The sequence below is a fragment of the Maniola hyperantus genome, chromosome Z, assembly GCF_902806685.2.
Source record: "Maniola hyperantus chromosome Z, iAphHyp1.2, whole genome shotgun sequence".
In the NCBI taxonomy this organism is placed as follows: domain Eukaryota; kingdom Metazoa; phylum Arthropoda; class Insecta; order Lepidoptera; family Nymphalidae; genus Maniola; species Maniola hyperantus.
In genome coordinates, this window is record NC_048564.1 from 7,523,373 (window position 1) to 7,544,923 (window position 21,551).

General features: G+C 37.9%; 1 protein-coding gene across 3 annotated transcripts; it reads left to right on the forward strand.

The window, feature by feature from the left end:
* The first annotated feature begins 7,193 nt into the window (after positions 1-7,193).
* Positions 7,194-21,192, forward strand: dos (daughter of sevenless). 3 transcript variants are annotated; one of them, XM_034983846.2, is made up of 11 exons: positions 7,194-7,333; positions 7,497-7,625; positions 8,042-8,243; positions 10,759-11,018; positions 11,394-11,598; positions 12,897-12,971; positions 13,470-13,585; positions 15,583-15,699; positions 16,949-17,056; positions 18,012-18,098; positions 18,721-21,192. In XM_034983846.2, exons 1-11 carry the CDS (start codon positions 7,265-7,267, stop codon positions 18,868-18,870), a joined length of 1,518 nt encoding a protein of 505 aa, XP_034839737.1. In that variant the 5' UTR covers positions 7,194-7,264; the 3' UTR covers positions 18,871-21,192. The 3 variants fall into 3 exon arrangements, with proteins under 3 accessions (XP_034839737.1, XP_069365181.1, XP_069365182.1); XM_069509081.1 differs by having other exon boundaries at positions 7,205-7,333; positions 7,497-7,596; XM_069509080.1 differs by lacking the exon at positions 12,897-12,971.
* Positions 21,193-21,551: the final 359 nt, after the last annotated feature.

Here is a 21,551-nt window from a genome sequence, read left to right on the forward strand (position 1 = left end):
TGTATATTATTTTCTGCCACCTACTGTAGATAGTTAGCAGGGACATAAACAAAATCCAGGGCTAATTAAAATACCTATTCATAAGTTAAGCTTTGTGTGTACGGTTAGATTAGAGAAAAATGGGACTGCAATTCATTTTAAGCATTGCTTAATTCAAGTTCTTATGTATAATTTACAAACAAAAAATCACAAAAATCACGTACTTTACGACCACCCAGATAATGCAGTTACCTCGACTTCCACTTCCCCGCACCTAGCGTTGCCAGGCGTCCGGATAAAGCCGGACACAGTCAGGCTTTTCGGTTGCCTGTGCGGCCAAATTAGGCGGTGTCCGGCCTGTCCGGCTTTTGTTAGGCTTTTTAAATTTGACCACTCTTTACATTTTTCTACAACAGTAAGTAAAGAATGATAATTAAAATAGGACTGGTTCATTGAATTTTATTGTTCTTGCATTAGAATTTAAGACGGCTTTATGGTAAATGATCAAAAAGCCCTATTTTTCTTTGTTGTGAAAAAAATCGTGTTGTTTAGTTACTAAAAATTAAGGTGGTCCGGCCTTTTTACCCAAATGTCCGGCTTTACTGACTGGTCTGTCCTGCTTTTCGGTTTTAGGACCTGGCAACCCTACCCGCACCGCACACCTTCGAGTAGCGTTAGCACACAACGCTGACAGACCTGTGTTCATTAAAATATATTACCTCAGTACTATAGTCAGTACATGACCAGATTTAAATTCATGATCCTGTTTACTACTGGACTAAAAACTGCGAAAACATGGTAAACTCTTTAAAAAATTGCTAAAATTATGCTTACGGAATTAATACTTTGTATGGAAATGGATATAATATTATCAAATAAAAAACTCTCTCTGGAATTCAAGCGATTAAAGCCAGAAAGGAAGTTTCGTTTCAAAAATATAGGCACTTAATTTTTAAGAAATCATGAATGTAATATTACATCATCCAAGTTTTAGATTGTTTTAGTTTTACTAGACCATAAAATGTTATCAAAAAGGTTATCTAGCTTAAGCACTAGATCTTCCGTGGTCCGGTCAACTGTACCATGGATAATTTCTTTTATCCATAGTCCGGTTGACCGGACAACTGAACCGGACTACGGGTAAAACATCAAATAGAAGGATCTTACTAGGCGCCAGTTCTAACTAAACCGTAAGTATATAAAACCATCATAAATTCTTTGACATCAATACGAACACTTTGGTATAGGTATAAAATTGATGTATTACATTACTATACACTCGTACATGGTATTCATATACCATGTACGATTTACTAAACGTTCATCTATAAAAATATTAAATATCATAACTCATAAGTAATAAATAAAATATTCTTTTTTGTCAACTGTACCATTTTCCGTGGCTATGACGTCATATTGTAACGATCGCGAACTGCATTCTCTTCGTGTTATATTTGGATATTTGACATTGTTTTGAATATAACGCGTAAAATTTAACCCCTCAAGTCACGCGCCATTTTAACTTTTCGTGTCAAATTTAATTTCAAAAGTACGATTTTAGTTGGATTTTAGTCCTTATTTTTATTTACCCATATCTATACAGTCCTTGTTCTGAGATATCTATATATCTATGTATTTACCATTTTATTTACCTACCTCACCTACCTACTTTTGATATTACAGTTGACCCAAGAGTTTAAATGGCGCGTAAGGAGTCATTTTGTAAGGACTATATTTTCTTTAAATCCTCAAATATGTAATGTATGTGTATGTGATATGTAAATGAAAATGAATATAGTAGATAATCAGGATAATCTATGGGTGTAATGCACTATTTTCAGGGATTGGAAGCACTGCTGATTGGTTGCTTTGAGTCCTTCTCTGTGTACCAGTGGTGTACCAGTACCTAGTGATTTACACTCTTTGCTCAGTACAGTGTAAATAATCTGTGGTGGAGATACTTAGAGGTTCGGTTCGGTTTCCCAGTATTTCCACTCTTGGGGATTTCGCCCTACTTTAGGGCGAATCGACTACTATTACGTACGGCATAGGGCGTTAATTAAGTATAGTATAGTGACAGGGATTTAGGGTAATTTGGGGTAAAAACGGACAGGTGGTAGCCCTATTTTTTATACTCACCCATTATTTTTTATATTTTAAAAGGCTAGGAAAAGGCGGAATCAAAAATGATTTACTATGCATTACGGGATAACAGCGTATTCTCCAAGCTATAAGCTTTTCACGGCTCAAGCGTTCAACCGATTTTGACGAAAAATTTGGTTAAATATAATAATATAATAATAATAATAATGTTCTTTATTTCAGGCAAAATGTACCCATATTATTACAAAAGTCAATAAAATTATAAATAAAATAAAAATAATTAAAATCTACAGTAAAAGTAATAACAAAAATAAGTACAATAATGTATTATTGTATAGTATTTCTATCATTATTTTCGATTCGCACTGCGATGCTGCGTCAACCAATACCGGTAGATGGCGACATCCAAGTGCTCACACATCGCCCGGAGAATCTCATTATTAGAGTGGCGTAGTCGCTCCCAAAAGGAAGCTATTCTGGAGCGAATAATCGCGAAGAAGTCGGGCATTCTTGCTGATGCGAACATGATGGACGCACTACAAAATCGTGGTAGTTTCATCAGGATGCGGTAGGCATCATTGTACTGCACCCTGATGGCACCATACGAGCGTCTTGTGTAGTTAAACCATAGTTGGCAAGTGTACAGGTTTTGACAGAACGCTCTGAAAAGAGTGTTCTTAACTTGTTCATTGCAGCGGAAAAATCTACGCGCGATCATGTTGCATCTTACGGCAAGCGCCCTCCTCTCGCGCTCGATGTCCTTATCGTCACTGAGATTCTCCGTCAAGATGTGGCCAAGATACTTAAACGTCGCCACCCTCCGGATTTCCACACCATTCATATACACTGGAGGGACACTGTCCGGACCCTTTCCACATCTAAATACCATCATTTCCGTTTTGGAAACGTTATATTTAAGTCCATGACTTAAAGCGTATTTTTCACAAATACTTAACAACTTCCGTAGCCCCTTGATAGAGGGACTGAGTAGCACCATATCATCAGCGTAACTTAAATTGTTAATACAAACTCCGCCGACATGACAACCGATTTTGGTGCTTCTCAGTTCCTCTATCAGGCTGTTCACATAAATGTTGAAAAGGTCCGGCGATGTTAACCCGCCCTGGCGTACACCACATTCTAACCTATAGTCGTTAGAAAGTGTGTCGCCCCATTTTACCTTGTTGCTTTGGTTTTCGTACCAATATCTCAAAAGATTTATAACATTAGATAGCACTTTATGCTTGTTGAGTTTCGACCATAGCAAATTATAATTTACCAGGTCAAAAGCTCGGCTTAGGTCCAAAAAACAGGCATATATACTAGTGTCTCTGTTAGTATAATATTTGACAGTGTTTTTCAGGCTGAAAATAGCAGAATCGGTTGAGACATTGGCACGAAAACCAAATTGCGCATCGTCGATACTAACATTTTTCATAAGAAACGGATGTAAAAGTCTTTCGAATATTTTACCAATTATAGTACCCAGTGATATGGGTCTATAATTGCTCAATTTAGACAAGTCTCCGGTTTTGTTTTTGGGGATTGGAACCACCACGGTCTTCATTAGATTCTTAGGTAAGTAATTAAATTTAATACATAAATTGAAAAGCGTACACAAAACTTGGCTAATATCTTCGCTAGCGTTGAGCATATGCTCGACACTCAATCCATCGTGACCCGGAGACTTCCCACGTGTCATTTTTCTTATCACGTCAACAATATCTTTAGGTGAGAATTGTAGGGTCTCAGTCTGCGTGTCCGACGGGGAAGTGTCGTACGTATTATGCTCAGCTCCTTCAACGTTAAGTGGTTTCACCTTAAAATGACTGGCAAATAATTCGGAAATTTCCCTCTGTTCAATTATATTTTCAACACTATGTGGCAACCGGGGTTTATTTTGCAACCTCTTTGTTGCTTGCCAAAATTTTGGAAAATTTTTATCTACTCTATGTGCAGCTAAAATGTTCATTCTAATCTGATCTTGGTTGTTCTGACACCATTTAAGTTGACTTTTGAATTTTCTACGACTATTTACCATATCATTGTAGACTGGACCGGCTGTCGGCCTGCCACTCTCCAACCAACTTAAGTAATATAGTCGAGCTATTTTATGACTTTGGCTCACGTGGTAGTTCCAACCCACCACTTGTTTCCGTTTCCTATTACCATCGCAGTGCGAATCGAAACTTAAAATAGCAGCTCTTCTTAAAATACTTACAATTTCATCATAATAACTATCTATTAAAAATAAGTGTTCAGTGCAAGTAAAATTATCACAGTTTAAACATTGACTAGAATAAGTAACATTTTTTAGATTATCACAGCAATATTTATTGTACATACTAATCTGATGAGGATTTCGTTGACCCCATTTAACTTTATTTACTAAGCTTCTATTTTCACTAATAATTTTACTTACAACTACGTCAAAATTACATGTAATTATCAGTGGAAGGTGGTCCGACCACCCCACGTCATAATCTACGGTTACAGCGGTGACCGTTCTCCGCGCGGCACTTGTCCCTATGCAATGGTCGAGCCACCGCGTCACGCCACTGGCATCACTAACATATGTATACGTGGACGAGTTCTTTCCTAAAAACTCATAATCCACACACTCTAAGGAGTGCTCCGCACAAAACAAAGTAAGCTCGTCACCAAACCTGGAGATGCAATGGGCATTGAAATCTCCTAAAGCAAATGCAGTTTCCGTTTCGTTGTCATCAATAATAGCCATTACATTCGCAAGATTGGTAGTAAATTCGGTCAAGTTTTCTTCCACGTCCGTCGGCATATAAACGTTTATAATTAGTAACTGACGGTGATTGCCCAGCTCTAGTCGCACCGCTGCTAACCTGTCCGTAGGGCACTCCACTATAGAAGCAGTAGGAAAAACAGATTTCCGCCATAACAGAGCTAGGCCTCCATACGGTCGCCCCCGCAGTACGCCAGCCGCAGTGTCAACTGATGATTTCGCGTAACAGCCAAAGTTGTCATCAATTTGGTGTATAAAGTCAAGATCGTGTGGGAGGAGCCACGTCTCCTGAAGGGCTACGATGTCCGCCTCTCGACACAAGGAACGCACATGTTCTACAGACCGCTTAATTGAGCGACAATTCAATGAGACCATTTTAATATTAGCTAAAGTTGACTTTATATTTGTTTGATGTACTGTCATAGTCTGGTGTGTTTAGTAGCGGTATTGGTGAAGCGTTCTTTATATCTTCTAAACACCAAACCAGCAGGCCAAAACTTTCCATCCAAAAAGGTTCCCAGCCTGCTGGCAGGTATAGTAATTTTAAACGAATTAAAAGACGTTTCTTTATTTTGCTTAAGTTGCTCGACACTGATGCATTGTTCCCCTCTGTCTGAAATATGCTCCAAGATGTCGTTCACAGTAACCGACTTTTTCGCTCGCGATACATATATGGAGCATTGGGAGTCAGCTACCTGTATTCTACACTCTGTGTCCGAAGTGCCACGCATATTTTTTGATTTTCGTTTCTTATTTACCACAACAGTAAATGAATCGGTCTTATTTTCCGGCGGTAATTCAGTAATTTTACTTGATGCGTCGCTCGCCGCCACTAAGTTAGTAGTCGGTGCTAAGCCAGTTTGACCCGAACGCATGCCTTGCATACGTGCGCTTGTCGCTCGGCGCGGATGATTAGAGTTAAACACGATGTCGCGATAACTTGGCGTATGCACTGTTTCTGCACCGTTCGCTTGTGTGCGTGTAGGCGATGGTACCGCTACAGGCTGAAGCGTTTTAGATGGCGAAGTAGAATTAGTTCTCTCCGGTGACACCGATACCCGGGGAGTACTCTCATTACGCTCTTGACACGATGTACGAATTTCCTTAAGCTCGGTAATGAATTGCGTTTTGAGTTCCATGAGCTCAGTTTTCATAATTGACATATCTTTTAATAATCGAGTGACGTCCACATAATCAAAAGACACAGGTGGAAGCCGACTCAGATCCCGTGCCACGAAATTTGGTAAACTTTTTGGGTCTACTTCCTTCAACAGCTTGATTACATCCTTGATACATTTCTTCTTTTTGTCGTCACCCTTTCGATGAATATTTCTCAAGTCATGGGTGCATACACTGTATAGGGTACTTTTGCCAGTTTCTATTTCCACATCGGTGTAGTTAGTAGCACAGATTTGTATGATACTAAGCTCATCTAAAATATCTATTTTGTTTTGTACGAAACATAAAAACTCGTCAACTATGACTTGGCCCGCCATCGCTTATGGATTGGACCATACGTCAGAAATACATTTTTATCGGTGATCACTATACGTATGTACTGCATGCACTACGAGTTACGACAGAACTATGAACACGACCGATCGTCACCACGCACGCGCCGGACTTATATAGCTTGCATCCCGGGGAAGGACATAGGCTACTTTTTATCCCAGAAAAATTAAGATTTCCCATAGGATTTTTAAAAAACTAAATCCACGCGGACGAAGTCGCGGGCATCATCTAGCATTTTATAAATACTAACAATACTCTGCTTATGGTAATAAACATTTAAGGCAGGTTGATAATGAGAAAATAAAATTATATTTTAATTTTTATTACAACGTAGTGGTACTTGGAACACACAGAGTTTGTTTGGAAACCATTTTGTTGAACCAGAAAATATGACCATGCACAATGTTAGTTACTTATTTAATATAAAAAAAATAAAAAACCAAGTTTATTTGAGTACCTAACCAATTTTACTAATGCAATGTATTTAGTATTTAAGTGTGATTATTACTAATAAAAAAATAACTCAGTTTGTGGTAAAAGCACATCTGTCATCAGTGGGGACACGTTTGCCCCCACTGATGACAGATGAGAGGTGTTGCCCAGGTATTAAATTATTCGTATGGTTCAGTTCGTAAGTGATATTAAAAACGTGAAATTATGCTGTTAATAATTGAATTGATGTGAAGTAATTGATTTATTCAAATGCGCCCTAAATCAGCGTATTTATTTATTTTTACAGTAATTTAGGGTACCTACAATTTCTATAGAAACTAGGGTAATATCAAAATTTTTAGTGGAAACACTGTTATTATCTACGCTAGTACCTACCTCCTACTACTTCGTAGGTTTAATAATTTTCTGAGTCATATCAATATCGTATCATACAATAAAAGGCATTTTTGCTAAAAAACAATGTCTAAAAACATAGTGTTTGAGGGATGGCTTACAAAATCGCCCCCTTCGAAACGCATTTGGAGAACGGTGAGCTAATCTTACATTTACTTTATTCTTAATATAATTTGTTGACAGATTGAGGAGGTATTCCTTGGTCAGTTGCGACAACTTACACTGTTGGAATTTTTTTGTTGTGTTACTTAAATTTTGGATAAGTTAGGGAGTTATATTTCAAAACTTATTGTATCAGAAATGGCGGAGAAGATGGTTTGCCTTGCGACAATCGGGCGAGCTTCCCGGGCAATATTTCTTAGATTACTATGCCGACCGCAATTGCAGACGGCTCAAGGGTACGATCAACTTAGATTTCTGTGAACAGGTACTTATCAACACCATATCATTTACATAAACATTTCATGTCGCCGACTTAAACAGTGGAGACGTGCTGTTGCCGCCGTGAACGTCAGTCCGAAGTTTGGTTCCTGGTTTATATATTTAGTGTGCATGTGGGAGGTTGTGTGGCTTTAGCTGCCTTGACTTGCCTGCAGTCTTACGGTGACACTGAAAGTCATAGCACACCTCCAACTTTCAGTTATTTGCATTACATCTCAGTTTGCATTAACATACAGTCCTCATAACTATCTAATGATATAGTTTAAATGTAAGTTTTTTTTTCATTTTGCTCTTGTTTTTTTTAACCTGCTTCAAGAAAAGGATGTTATTTCATAACTAATATTGTTATTCTCTTGAAGATTTCAGTTTTAAGTGATTAACATAGTGCAATGTTTGCTATAGGTGGATGCTGGATTGCATATGGAACGGGGCAGCCACGGCTCATTAGATCCTAAGCTGAGGGGCTCTGTATTCACAATCCAAACACAGACCAGGACTTACCACCTTGAAGCAGACTGTGAAGCAGATATGGAGCGGTGGGTGGATGCTATCTGCAGAGTTTGTGGTTTACGAGCTACTGAAGAAACACCGACTGACACCACAGGTAATTTTTTGAATAATTTGATTAATATTTTTTTGTATGAACCGTTGACAGAGTGTGCTAGACACTATAAGTTTTTTCAATTTGTTTTCACAATTTTGTTTAGCACTCACAGTAGACGATGAGCTGTGAGATACCTTCGCTGAAATAAAGAAACATTTGAAGTTGTAAAAGCTGTGTTGCGAATTATTATTATAAGACTGTATTTAAGTTCGCTGTTAGATGCATGTATTAGAAAAATTGATGCCCAAGCTCACTTCTTTAAGATTTAATTTAGGTCTGCAAAGATCTTTTCTAAGTCTTGCGTCAGAATACATAATGCTTACAACTTACTAAGAATACTCTTTACATTGTTACTATGTTTGAAAAATATAATCTACTAGCTTATGCTCGCGTCTTCGTCCGCGTGGACCACACAAATTTCAAACCCCAATTCACCCCCTTAGGGGTTGAATTTTCAAAAATCCTTTCTGGATGCCTACGATAGCTCTGCAGGCCACATTTCAGCCTGATCCGTCCAGTAGTTTGAGCTGTGCGTTGATAGAACAGTCAAATAAATAGATGTACAAGTAGATGTATATACTTGTACATCTATTTATTTGACCCAACATAATCATAACAAGACTATAGTATGCGACAAGTTGAGATAGCAATCGGGGTGGGGACGCCCCGCACACCCGCACAGCCGGTGCAGGTTAACCTGGTGAAGGTAAGCGTGGGTGACGTGCGGGTGTGCGGGGAGTCCATCAGCCTCATACCCCGATTGCCATCTCAACCTGTCGCGAACTATAACAGTGTTTATCTTAGTCAACTGTACCAAGAAACAATTTGCCATGCCGGCAATGTTTATACAGTACAGTAGTATGCAGATTTGACTAAATATTTGTCCATAGAAAATATTTAAAGATGTTTTGATTCATCAGTGTTCCAGAACATGTTTACACTTTCGTAATGAATGACTATTACTTGCTGACCCTGCCTGCCTTACCTAATCTATTCTTAGTAGGGTCCACATTGTAAAAGGACCCATTGATACATTTGAAGTTTCTAGACCCAGCAGTTTGAGCTGTACATTGATATGTTAGTTAGTTTATCTCCATATCTCAAAAGAAATAAGAGGAAGAAATATAATCTTATATGATATTCTATCTATCTGTCCTGTCTGTCAAGACCAGTCAAGGGAGTCAAAACCCATAGAGTACTTCCTGTTGACCTAGAATCATAAAATTTGGCAGGTTTAAGTCCCGCAAATTGATATTATGCTGGAACCATGTCTCATTAACATCGAAATGACGTCATTTTGACGTCAGCCGAAATAAAAATATACCATCAGCTCGAAACTTCAGTCTTGTGCTGACGTCACTAAAATGGCGGCCACGCGCATTAGCAATTTCCGGAACTTAAAAATTTCTTGTACTATGGTACGGAAGACGATTGTTCTGTTTTGATCTATAAGCAATATTGATATATAATATATTTCTTGTACTATGGTACGGAAGACGATTGTTCTGTTTTGATCTATAAGCAATATTGATATATAATACACACAGATAATAATACAGAGTTTATCACTACATAGTGTAAATTGAAACTAGTTAGCTGCTTTTGTCGGTTTCAAAATGCAGAATATGTAAAATAAGTAAATTCAGAATAGAGATACAGTACTTGTAAAGAAACATGAGCTTGCCGCCGAATAGAAGTTGTAATGGTGCGGCGGATGTGTAACTTAATCCTGAATACTATAGAATTACATAAATTCTTCAGAGTATGGTTTCTTTATGTATTACAGAGCCTCGCATTAATTGTTTTAATAATTTTAAGTATCTAATGGCATATAATTTTTTTAATATAATATAGCTGCAAAATAAAGTATGTATTTTTATTAAACCTCAAAGATATTTATTGCGAATTTTCTGTTAAAGTCACAGAATATGGAAAATATGTAATCAATATGCAACAACTTACACCCATATGAGTTGTTACATTTTTCCCTATTCTGTAGCCCTCAAGCGTAGCTTTGAAGCGAAATTTTGGATGCAAATTGAGAACCTCGTCCTTTTTAGACGTTGGCTATAAAGCGAAATCAGCGAACGCATGGCACCTCATCTGCTAGAAGCTTCACTCATGAGTGAACATACTTATATATTTTTTTATTTTTCAAGGCGAAGAAATTTGGTATAAACAATTATAATATTAAATAATAATAATATGACATAACCCGCTAAATGCCTAAAAATGGCACGCGACGCGGCTTTGAGTATTGACTATGCGAATAAGGTGTATTGTCTAATTAAGAGTGGTCATACACTGGCTTGAAGTAGTCATGACCACCCACTTCAAGCTGCGACTGCGTAGCGACTAGCAATCTTCCTTTTACTGTCATACATCGAGCCCGCTTAAGCAGTTGACAAAGACTGTTCGGGCAGTACAAATAACAATTGCTTAAACGGCCCATGTTTGACCATTCTTAGTAGGAAGATAAAAGTTCTATCAGTCAACTACTCGCATTTTCTTTTAGGAATTTATCAAAACCACTCAGTGACTGTAGGAAATCAACAGAATATTGCATTGAGAGTTGCAAATGAGAACAAGCAAAGAAAAGCAGCAAATAATAGGTCTATGAATAATATGCAGTATAACACAGTTTCGGGCCGGAGCGATCAGCATCAGCCACTAGTGTCGATTTCCTCTCCCATGACCAATGAACAATATGAAGGTGCAGAAAGCACCGGCCCCTATATACCAATATCAGAATGCATAACGGGAGTTCGTGCACAGGTATCTATTTCTTTAAATAATATCAACATCATCAACTACCCATTACCGGCTCGCTACTGGGTCTGGGTCTCCTCTCAGAATGAGAAGGGCTTAGGCCTTAGTCCCCACGCTGACCAGTAACCAAGTGTGGATTGGCAGACTTCACACGTCTTTGAGAACGATTGCTCACGTTTCCTTGACTGATAAGCAAGTGATATTTGATTGCTTTCATTGCACGGTTCTGAAAACCGAGAGATGCGTGCCTCGATCGATCGAACCTTGGTCCCCTGATAGGAGCCTGACGTCTTAACCACTCGGCTTTCACTGCTTGATTTTATATACTTCATATAATCTTATTTTTTTTCTTCCCGATATATAAATAATTTTGTATTTCAGGATGTACAGAACGCATTCACTTTTGATTCCAACAATATTGTCATAACCATAAGCGCTAAAACAGCATTCGAAAAAACTGTTAACAATAGGCGCATCTATTTGAGTCAGCCGCAGATTAGGATTAACAACGTTGAGCTTTCGGAAAACGACTCCAACTTCAGTGAAGACGAGTGCAGGTCACTCAATGTTAGTCAATCTAACATCGGTAAGTAAATTATTGTTTAATGGTAATCGCACGCGGCACGAGCCACAAAAAGAGCCGTAGAAGGATAATGCCTATTAACTTGCACTGCAGTGAAAAATGCGCAGTATATGTCTTGGGTGCCTGTCAACTGTAGCTGAACAGCTGACTTCTTCGCTATCTCAGTTTTCAACGATGAATGATATCCACCGAGCTCATTTGACATTTGTTTTTGATCCATTGAAGGTTTTGTACGAAACATCATTTTAATATCGCTCAGCGAAACAACAAGATAGAGGCAACCAATGTCATATGAGCTCAGTGGCTATCATTCATCTTTGTAAACTGAGTTAGCGAATCAGCTTGCACTGCAGAAAGAGTTGTGTGATATGAGGGATAGGCCCTTACGGTGTCGTTTTGTTAATCTTAAAGGCCGGTGAGGCTTGACGCAGAGCATTTTTCACTGCCAAACCAATATCGAAAAAACCGGTCAAGTGCGAGTTGGACTCGCATCCAAAGAGTTCTGTACCATTTTACAAGAAATAACACCTTACTTTTTTTGTGATATAACCACAATAGTTGTAAGGTGTGTGTAATTATAAGATTTTCTCTGGAGATATAGAACTCTAAAAATCAATTACTAGTCGGACTTTCCTTTTTATTCTCATCATCATGATCAACCCATCACCGGCTCACTACAGAGCACCGGGTCTCCTCTCAGAGTGAGGGTTTTGGCCATAGTCTACCACGCTGGTCATGTGCGGATTGGTAGACTTCACACACCTTTGAGAACATCATGGAGAACTCTCAGGCATGCAGGTTTCCTCACGATGTTTTCCTTCACCGTTAAAGCAAGTGATATTTAATTAATTAAAACGCACATAACTCCGAAAAGTTAGAGGTGCGTGCCCGGATCGAACCCCCGACCCCCGATTAGAAGGCGGACGGCCTAACCACTAGACTATCACAGCTTATTCTCAGCTTTTTTTTTTAATTCTCAGCTACTAGTAATTGTGCCGTTTGATATTCAATATTATTTCAACGTAGGTAAAGTCGATCATAGTTTGCAGTGAAAAATGCTCTGCGCCGCGCCTCGCGAAATGTGCGCCGGCTCTAAGGCGCAATTTATACAGAAGTCGCGGAAAAACCCCTTGTTACTTTAAACAACTTTGGACGTGGCGGCGGTGTCTGTCCTTTATACTAACGTCAAATTGGCCTTACTCAATGTACATGACTGCCATGTCTCTGTTACACGCTACTTATATAAATCGCGCTTTATCTAGGCTTTTATTATTTGTCAAATCACCGTGTCATTGTTCTAGGGGACTGGACAGTGGCAAAAACATTTACTAAATTGGCTTTGGCTCCGCAAGGAAATAATGCCTTGAGCGTAGATGGTAATTACTTATTTTTATTGATGACGAGCTGACTTCGGGCGCTGAAAATTATTTTTTTAATGTGGGGATGTACTTGGCGCCATTTCTGATGTCTGTCTATAAACTAAATTTAGAGTATCTGCATCTTTTTATGAAAAATGAATTTTAAACTAATAACGTAAAATTTTAGTACTACTCTACAGATTTTTAAACACTATGCTCTAGACTGGCGCTTAGTTTGACAGTTTTAAATATAAATTAAATTTGCCTGTCCTTTTCTTATTACATTGGTAAGAAAAAATGCAGAAACTCTAAAATTTGGTTGCCATCAGAATCAGTATCGATAAAACTTAAATGCGAAATCTCCAGTTCCAGACTCAGTGATTTAAGCTATACGCTGATATAATATGTCGCTTAGACAGATATTACCCGTTGTAGATTTAATTTAAAATATTCAAATTAATAAAAATCTTCAGTTGTTAAGTATCAATTTAATAATAGTGAATGTACTTTTAATAGGACCTCCAGTACCACCCCGGCCACCGAAAACATTTGCTATGAGCAAAGATTTTTCACAGAAGGAGCTGTTACAGGCTAATAAAATTATGGAACCCGTCGATTTTCCTGAGAATAATGTAAGTACCATAAAACATTTTCCTCATCATTATTCTATAGTTACGTTGATTTGTGATTTTGTTTCTGAAAACTTTTCCCAAAAGATATTCCTGTGGTGGTTGTAACCAGTTCCCTTAATTCCTAGCCAAATGAACCCTATAATTTTCTGTGGAGCAATGTTCTTGAATGCAGTGTTTTGTTCAAGTTTGACCACCCCATGTGATATTGTTAAAATATACAAATCTTTGCAATACAATGAAGAAGAAATCTATTGGGGATATCAGTAAAAAATCTGCACTATTGTTGATAGTATTGTGCCATGACTTGCTCTATTTTCAATAAGTCTGTAGATTTTAGGAAAGTTTCTAGCCCTTATGAAATGTAGTAAATTGATACCTTATTTGTTTAAATCGGATAGCAAAATTGACCCAAATAATTACAGGCCAATTTCGATTTCGTCAACTCTTTATCTTACCAATCAACCACACATGAACACACACATCCACAATAATATTACATATGCGAAAGTGTGTCTGTCATTCATCCGATTTTGACGGTAATGAAATAGCTTGCATCTCAGGGATGGCCATAAGCTGCTTTTTGTCTCAAAAAATGAAAGAGTTGACGAGGCTTAAAATACCAAAATTCAAATGGACAAAGTCTCGAGCATCATCTATTTGGTACAGAGATAGCTTTCGTCCTGGAGAACGGACGTACTACTTTTTATCACGGAAAATCAAAAAGTTCCCAAGGGATTTTTAATAAACTAAATCCATGCGGACGAAGTCGCAGGCATCATCTTATATACATAAACATGAACAACATTCAAACAGTTTAAAATATATCTTGAAAGTTGAACTGCTATTCCACCCGACACCACGCCTCCTTGCGTCAGATGTGCGCCTACTAGGCCACTACAACAACAAACTAATTAGTGTAGTGTTTTTGGTCATAGAAAATGCTATGAGATGTTTTGATTTGACTCAGGTAGCGTCGTATCGGGTCGGATGGTGATTTACAAGTATGTTCTGGTCCCGATCCGTCAATCATTTTATGGCCGGTAGGCTAAATCGATAGCCGTTCGTTGCAGTTATTCGTAACTCGTATAGTGCCCGGCAAAAAACTTGGGCATGCAGCAGCGTAGTGGGAGAAAGTTGGCGAATCCGGGAAACGAAAGTCGACGTATCAACCAATCGCATGCACTCGCGCCGACTGATCAACCAATCGCGTGCACCCGCCATTCGCCAGCCAATCACGTCAATACTCAAGTTGTTTGCCGCAATCTATACTATTAATTATGTAAAATACTTCATGGTCTTGAATTAGTAAACGGCTCCCGAGTTATAGGAATTCATGGTCGGGCCAAAAATATTAATAGGGTTTTCTGTCAAGAAATTCTCAGTGACTGTCTGGAGTTGGGAAGTTAGTGTTACGTCTCCCTGCCTCGGATGGCACGTGAAGTCGTGGGTCTTGTGTCTGATTACTCTGGTCGTGTCGGGTTGCCGTCTCGTCAGAATGTGAGGAAATAGAAATAGAGAGATTTTTTATGTAAACAAACTTTTAGAAATATCTTTGAATCATCAAATGCATCTACCATTCGATTGATTCGGAATGCCTTTTCTACTGAGAAGAGCTACCAGCGGTTGCTCTTTTCAATTATTCAATCAAAAATTATATTAGGGCATCTATAAAAGTAATTGCAGTCTCGCACATCGCTGGAGCGAGTTGCGAGTCACATCCATGCTCTTTTACCATTTACTTAATGTTCAATTTTGTAATATAATGCTTTTTCCAGGAGTATACTTTTAAAAGATTTTATAAATTTGTGTAAAGGCAAGTCTAAGTTTGCGATTTTTTTTGTAAAAAGTTACAATCAGTCACTCAAACAACTCTCGGACTAGAGGAGAAGTGCAGGAGTTGCAAACCTATTACGGTTTCTATTGCTTTGGCCGCCGTGGCTGAAATTCGGTTAGGTTTTTATGTATTACCATTAATTATATATTATTATATGCATCAGCCGCAAAGGTTGCGCGCACCCGGCCGGTCATCGCACACCCCACCTTCTCCCGCCCGCTCTGGTATGGGGCAAAGCGTTCCGCGAACCGACGATGAAGACGAGGCTCCTGCTGGACATGTAAGTTACAATTGACAAAACAAAATAGTCTGTTGCGTCGCTGTTTACCAAATTACCAATTAGAATGTCGGTGACGGCAGTTTAAAATAAAAAAATACTGGCTCTTTTTACAAGTCAATGAAACCAATGAAGCTTGTAATTGTTAAACTTTAATGGTGTCTGGCAGGGGGTTGCCGTGACATACACTTAGTCTGGCAATGCATGACGTGATTTCTAATACTATTTCGAAGAAAATATAAAAACATTAGACTTTATACTTTGACATAAGATTTTTTACACCTTTATTACCTGTTTTCTCCCAAAGCCACCATGATCAAAACAAACCTTCCTCCCTGTGTTGGGGACAATACGCTGAGGAACTTTCAGCTTTTATAAAATAACGAAGGTATGGCACGCGCTGGCTCTCCCTCTGTTGGCGTAAAGAAGTTTCATGTCGGTGACGCGACCTTGAAGTATTTACCCATCACAAAATCGCCCAACGGGCCGAAATAAGTTTTTAGTTCAAAAGGAGAGAGGTTGGAGATCCCTTGCATGTGAGAACGTTCTTATTATACACGCAATCATCTAAGTGATGGTTTGACTCAATTACCCGAGTGAAAAATGAGTACTTAAGCAAGAATACATTCTGAAAACTATTGCAGGTTTTGAATTTTTAATTCATAAGCGCGCGACAGGGGTCATATTCATAAGTTTTGATTTACGCTGGAACAACAAAATCCGACAAAGCGGCATGCTAATTCATAAGTTTTGATTTACGCTGGAATAACAAAATGCGATAAAGCGGCATGCTACAAAAGGAAACATTAATGTTGCGGCCGTATGCGGCAGTATGCGGCAGTCTATTTTATGTCGAGATAGCATTTGTACTTCGTCCACGTGGATTTAGTTGTTTTAAAAATCTCGTGGGGACGCTGTGATTTTCTGGGATAAAATGTAGCCCTATTACCGTCTCCAGGATACAAGCTATCTCTGTGCCAAACAGATGATGCTCGCGAGTTCGTCCACGTTGTTTTTGAGTGTTTTGAGAATTCCGTGCGAACTCTTTGATTTTCCGGGACAAAAAGTGACTTACATTCTTCCCTGGGATGCAAGCTATCTCTGTACCTTTTGTCAAAAACGGTTGAACAGATACGCCGTGAACAGCTAGTAGACAGATAGACAGACATACTTTCGCATTCATAATATTACCAGTATTGATGTGTAGTTTTAAGGATTAAAATAATTAATAATATGTAATAAATTCTTGCAGTCCACGCAGTACTGCAATTTGATGTCACTACCGCCGGCAGTCGATCGCGCGCTCAAGCCGCGCCATTCCAGTCATACCATCGGCAATTTTAGCAACATCTATGGACCGGTAATAAGTGGTTTATTTATATTACGAGTACACACATAAAAAGAAAATCTGACTGACTGACTTACTGATCTATCAACGCACAGCTCAAAGTACTGGACCTATCAGGATGTAATTTGGCATGCAGGTATCTATGACGACGTAGACATCCGCTAAGAAAGGATTTATGAAAATTAAGCCCTAAGGCGATAAAATATGGATTTGAAATTTGTGTAGTCCACGCTAAGGAAGTCGCGGGCATAGGCTAGTTACGCGTATTTAATCAAACATGCATATACCAATTACAAAATAAAATAAACTTTGGCTATGTGAAACTAAAACCAAAGTATTTTCCAAAGATATATCATATTACAATGATTAATACACATTTGTTTAATACAATCTGATTTGATATAATGTGATTTTGAAAATCTAACTGGAAACCAGAATTATCACCAACTTAATTGAAAGTTCATGGAATGTCGTTCTATGACAATACAACGCTAGAACTTTGGCTCCACGTCCTCAATTCTGATGCAGCTAGAGTATTGTTCGCCTAAATCGCGAGTGCTAAGGATCTGTCAATTGCGACTTGATATTGTGGATACCAACATTACCGTCAAAGATCGGGTTACAAACAAATTTTTCAAACCTGATGCTGCAAGGGTAACGGTAAAGGGTAACTAATGTTGTGGGATAAATAAAACTGGTGAACTTAAAAGTTGTATGTTAATTTAATAGCTTTATTACGGTTCAGTACAGTAATTTTCAGTAGATTTTTGTAACGCCATGATAAAAAGTATTTCGCACATTTTTTTACGTTCAAGCAGTCACTTAATATTTGAGAAACTTAAAGGCACGCAGTGCGCTTGATTGCAGTTGCCGGCGCACGTGGGTTTATCTGTCTGTTTTTCACCTACCATGGTATGATTGAATGATGTCATTCAAATAGTATTTTATTATGAATTTTTATTAACAGGTCGCAAAGAGAGAAGAGTGTAAATCAGATCGGCTACAGTACTTAGACTTGGACCTTCAGCCTTCATCCAAACCATCTACATCCAACGTGAGTTATTACATACTACTTGTATTACGTGCTTATAAAATTGCCCTTTTATATAATGTTATTTTATATTGTCTTTTTTATATCATGTCATTTTATATTACATCATATGCATATGCATATGCAAATTACAGTATGTACGCTAAATTCATACTAATATTATACATGCGAAAGTGTGTCTGTCTGCCAATCTGATGAACCGATTTTGATCAAATTTGGTACAGAGATATCTTGCACCCTAGGAAAAACATAGATTCATTTTATTCCGGAACTGGATTAAAAAAACCGCACCGAAGAAGTTGCTGGTATTATCTGCTTAAAATAGAGATAGCGTGCACCCTGGTGACGGATGTAGACTACTTTTTATCCCATGTGATTTTTGAAAACTGAAACCTACGCGTACGAATTTACATCATCTAGTTTTAAATAATAGGCAATTTAGGTGGCACAATGACACACGAAAATTTATTTTCTCAGTCTTGATTTATGCATTCGATCCGATACGTGGCCGTTGTACTATTCTAGTACTAGTATTGGACTACTTTTGATCGAGAATAGTTGGATTCGGATCGGATGCATGCAGTGCGTAAAGAGCCTAATAATTATTGTTTATTTTTTCCAACAGTCTCAGGATTTACGGAGACCCAGCATTGTGCACGGCAAGTCTCTCTCGTCCGATGCCGAATCCGCCTACAAAACCGTCGATTTCCTGAAGACCGAAGCATTCAACATCACTCGGCAGGATGCAGAAGCTTCTAGAAGTAACCAACAATGATTAAACCCTGTCTATGCGAGAGTGTACAAAAAGGTTTTTAACCCAAACGATTTGTTTATACGTTAAAGACATTTACGCTCTCTCATACTATTAAATACATATAAACTTTTTCTTGTCATTTTAAAATTAGAAAATTAGTATTTACTGGTCGTGCGCATAATTACTATAAACGAACATCACAATTTGGGTGCTCAGACTTAACAGTGCGTTCACGATCTATGGACAATTCGTGTAATCGTAATATATATTTTATAAGTAAATAATTATTTATACCTTTAAAGTATTATAGTGAATATAACAAAGTGCCAGGTTAATTGGACATAGGAAGTGTTCGATAATGAAAAGATGTAAGGAACCATTAAGCGCTGATCCGACTGCTTTGCTTTGACTTGCCGATGTCTTTAAACTCGTTGGATTCAGTCGCCAGTCGAAATCATACTTTCTGAACCATCACTATTTGTCGTGACATATATAAAATTGTAAAAAAGCATTTATCAAAATCTTTTATCTTGTTGCTAATGTCCTATTTTCACTCTGCCACCATTAACTTATGTGGGGGAACTTCACTGGTATGTGTACTTGCATGCATATCTACTTGTTTCTTTGTAAGGGCTAGTGGGGCTAGAAATAAAAGTGCTTATGTGCTTTATATTGTATAAATAATAATGATGCAAATCAGTCAGAATTCTCAAGCACAAAATAATATATAGATAGCGAGAGAAGCGAATGGAGGAGATGGCGAGCGAAGCGAGCCGATGACATCTGTACCGAAACAGAGGTCGAGTAGGTGAAGCTAAATGAAGATATGGAGCGTATTTTCTGGCGTAGCCCATTTAAAAAGCTTGATCTTTTATAGACCAAGATCCCAGTAGTGCCAGATCTGTCTTATTTTCTGAGCAACAAAATGTGTGCGATAGAGAAGTGTTTGTCGTAGTAGTAGTTCGTAGAATATCTGCCAGATACATTTTAGTGTCAGCCACCTCGTATTCTGGACCTTTGAATTGTGTCTGGCAAATGTTTGGCCCCTACGATTGTTCTGGCTGCTTACAAAAACTGTTGAACTAGCTCCCTGAGTATCATATTATTAAAATTAAGACTCTGACTATAAGTAAGATTGAGTTCTTTTTTGCGTGCTTTAAAGCGTCTGGCGAGAATAAAGACCTACGAAAAGTGTCTGGCAGTATTAATTATTAACAGTAGTAACAGTAAAACGTACATAAGAATCAGCACCCAGCCTTAAGAAAAGTGAGTAATGTTTTTTCACACATTTAGCAGCTGATATCTTTTAATTGCCCCCTTGGCTCAAGCTAGCAAATATGCGAGCGTTAAAAGTACGTACAAACACTACTCAATCCCGCACATTTTGTCACTTAGAAAATGAGACAGGTCTGGCTCTATTGGAATCTTGCTCTACTATCTTTATCATCACCATCATGATTCTCAGTTTATCTGTGTTTCATGTTAAATTAAGTAAAGAAATTCACGTGAGGCTTTGCTGTAAATGTTATTTCGACTTAATAATCTTTTGTAAATATGTATATCACAACTAATATTTGTTTAAATAAGGTGGTCTAGCTTATTTGCGGCGAAGTATAGAGGTCCAATAATTGCCTTTATTGAATAACGTTGCTTGTCGGTAAATATATTGTGAAATGGGTAGTACTTAACTAATGAAATTTGCGGGCCTCCGCCCTCCATGTATCGAAATAGGTACCTATATATAATTATACAGGTTTTTAATAGTTGATGTGTACAGCGCCATATTATTATAAGTAAAATGGTCGTTTTATTATTTGAGCTACTTAAGACTATTGTCTTTTACATTTCAAATGAACTTGCGGTCCCTTATAATCCCACTGCTGGGCAAAGCCCTTGCTTCGGAGGTGTTAAGGACATCATTATAAATATTGACATAAAATACAGCTTTATACAATCCCAATGTCGGGCAAACACCTCTTTGAGGTGCTAAATAATATATACAAATATAACTATTCTTTGTTATTCATCCAGCTTGCGGTATATGTCTTTGGGGTAATATATTTGATATTTGGTATAAAGTAACTGCCTCATAATCTAACCACTATTGCGGGGAAGAGCAATAAGTTATTGTGTTATTGAGAACAAAAGACAAAAAGCAGCGGCCTCATCATAAATCCCATTCGTGGCTAATAAAATATTTATCAATGAGGTGCTAAATTACATGTGCATAATTTTTTTTAACATTCAATTCTAATAACAAACTTTACTTTTATCTACATCGGTAAATCTAAATATAAAAGGAAAGGGTGACTGACTGACTGAGTGAATGAATGACCGACTGATCTATCAACGCACAGCTCAAACGACTGGACGGATCGAGCTGAAATTTGGCATGCAGATAGCTATTATGACGTAGGCATCCGCTAAAAAAGGATTTTTGTAAATTCAACCCCTAAGGGGGTGAAATAGGGATTTGAAATTTGTGTAGTTCACGCGGACGAAGTCGCGAGCGTAAGCTAGTAATATAAAATAATACTTTAAAATATTAGCGTACCTAGTACCTACCCTATATATTATCTATTAAACATTACTGTATTCAGTTTAAATGCATGCTATTGTGCGAAGAAATGTAATATTATTGTACAAGGATGGCATTTTTATGGAAATTAGTTACAAAGTTATATAACAATATAAAGACATTT

What these genes read in the sequence shown, in the direction of transcription:
- dos (XM_034983846.2), top strand. Translation starts at nt 7,265, where the DNA reads ATGTCTAAAAACATAGTGTTTGAGGGATGGCTTACAAAATCGCCCCCT. An exon ending in TAATGCCTTGAGCGTAGATG is followed by an intron (nt 12,972 to 13,469) that starts GTAATTACTTAT and finishes TACTTTTAATAG; the next exon opens with GACCTCCAGTACCACCCCGG. An exon ending in TCGATTTTCCTGAGAATAAT is followed by an intron (nt 13,586 to 15,582) that starts GTAAGTACCATA and finishes TATATGCATCAG; the next exon opens with CCGCAAAGGTTGCGCGCACC.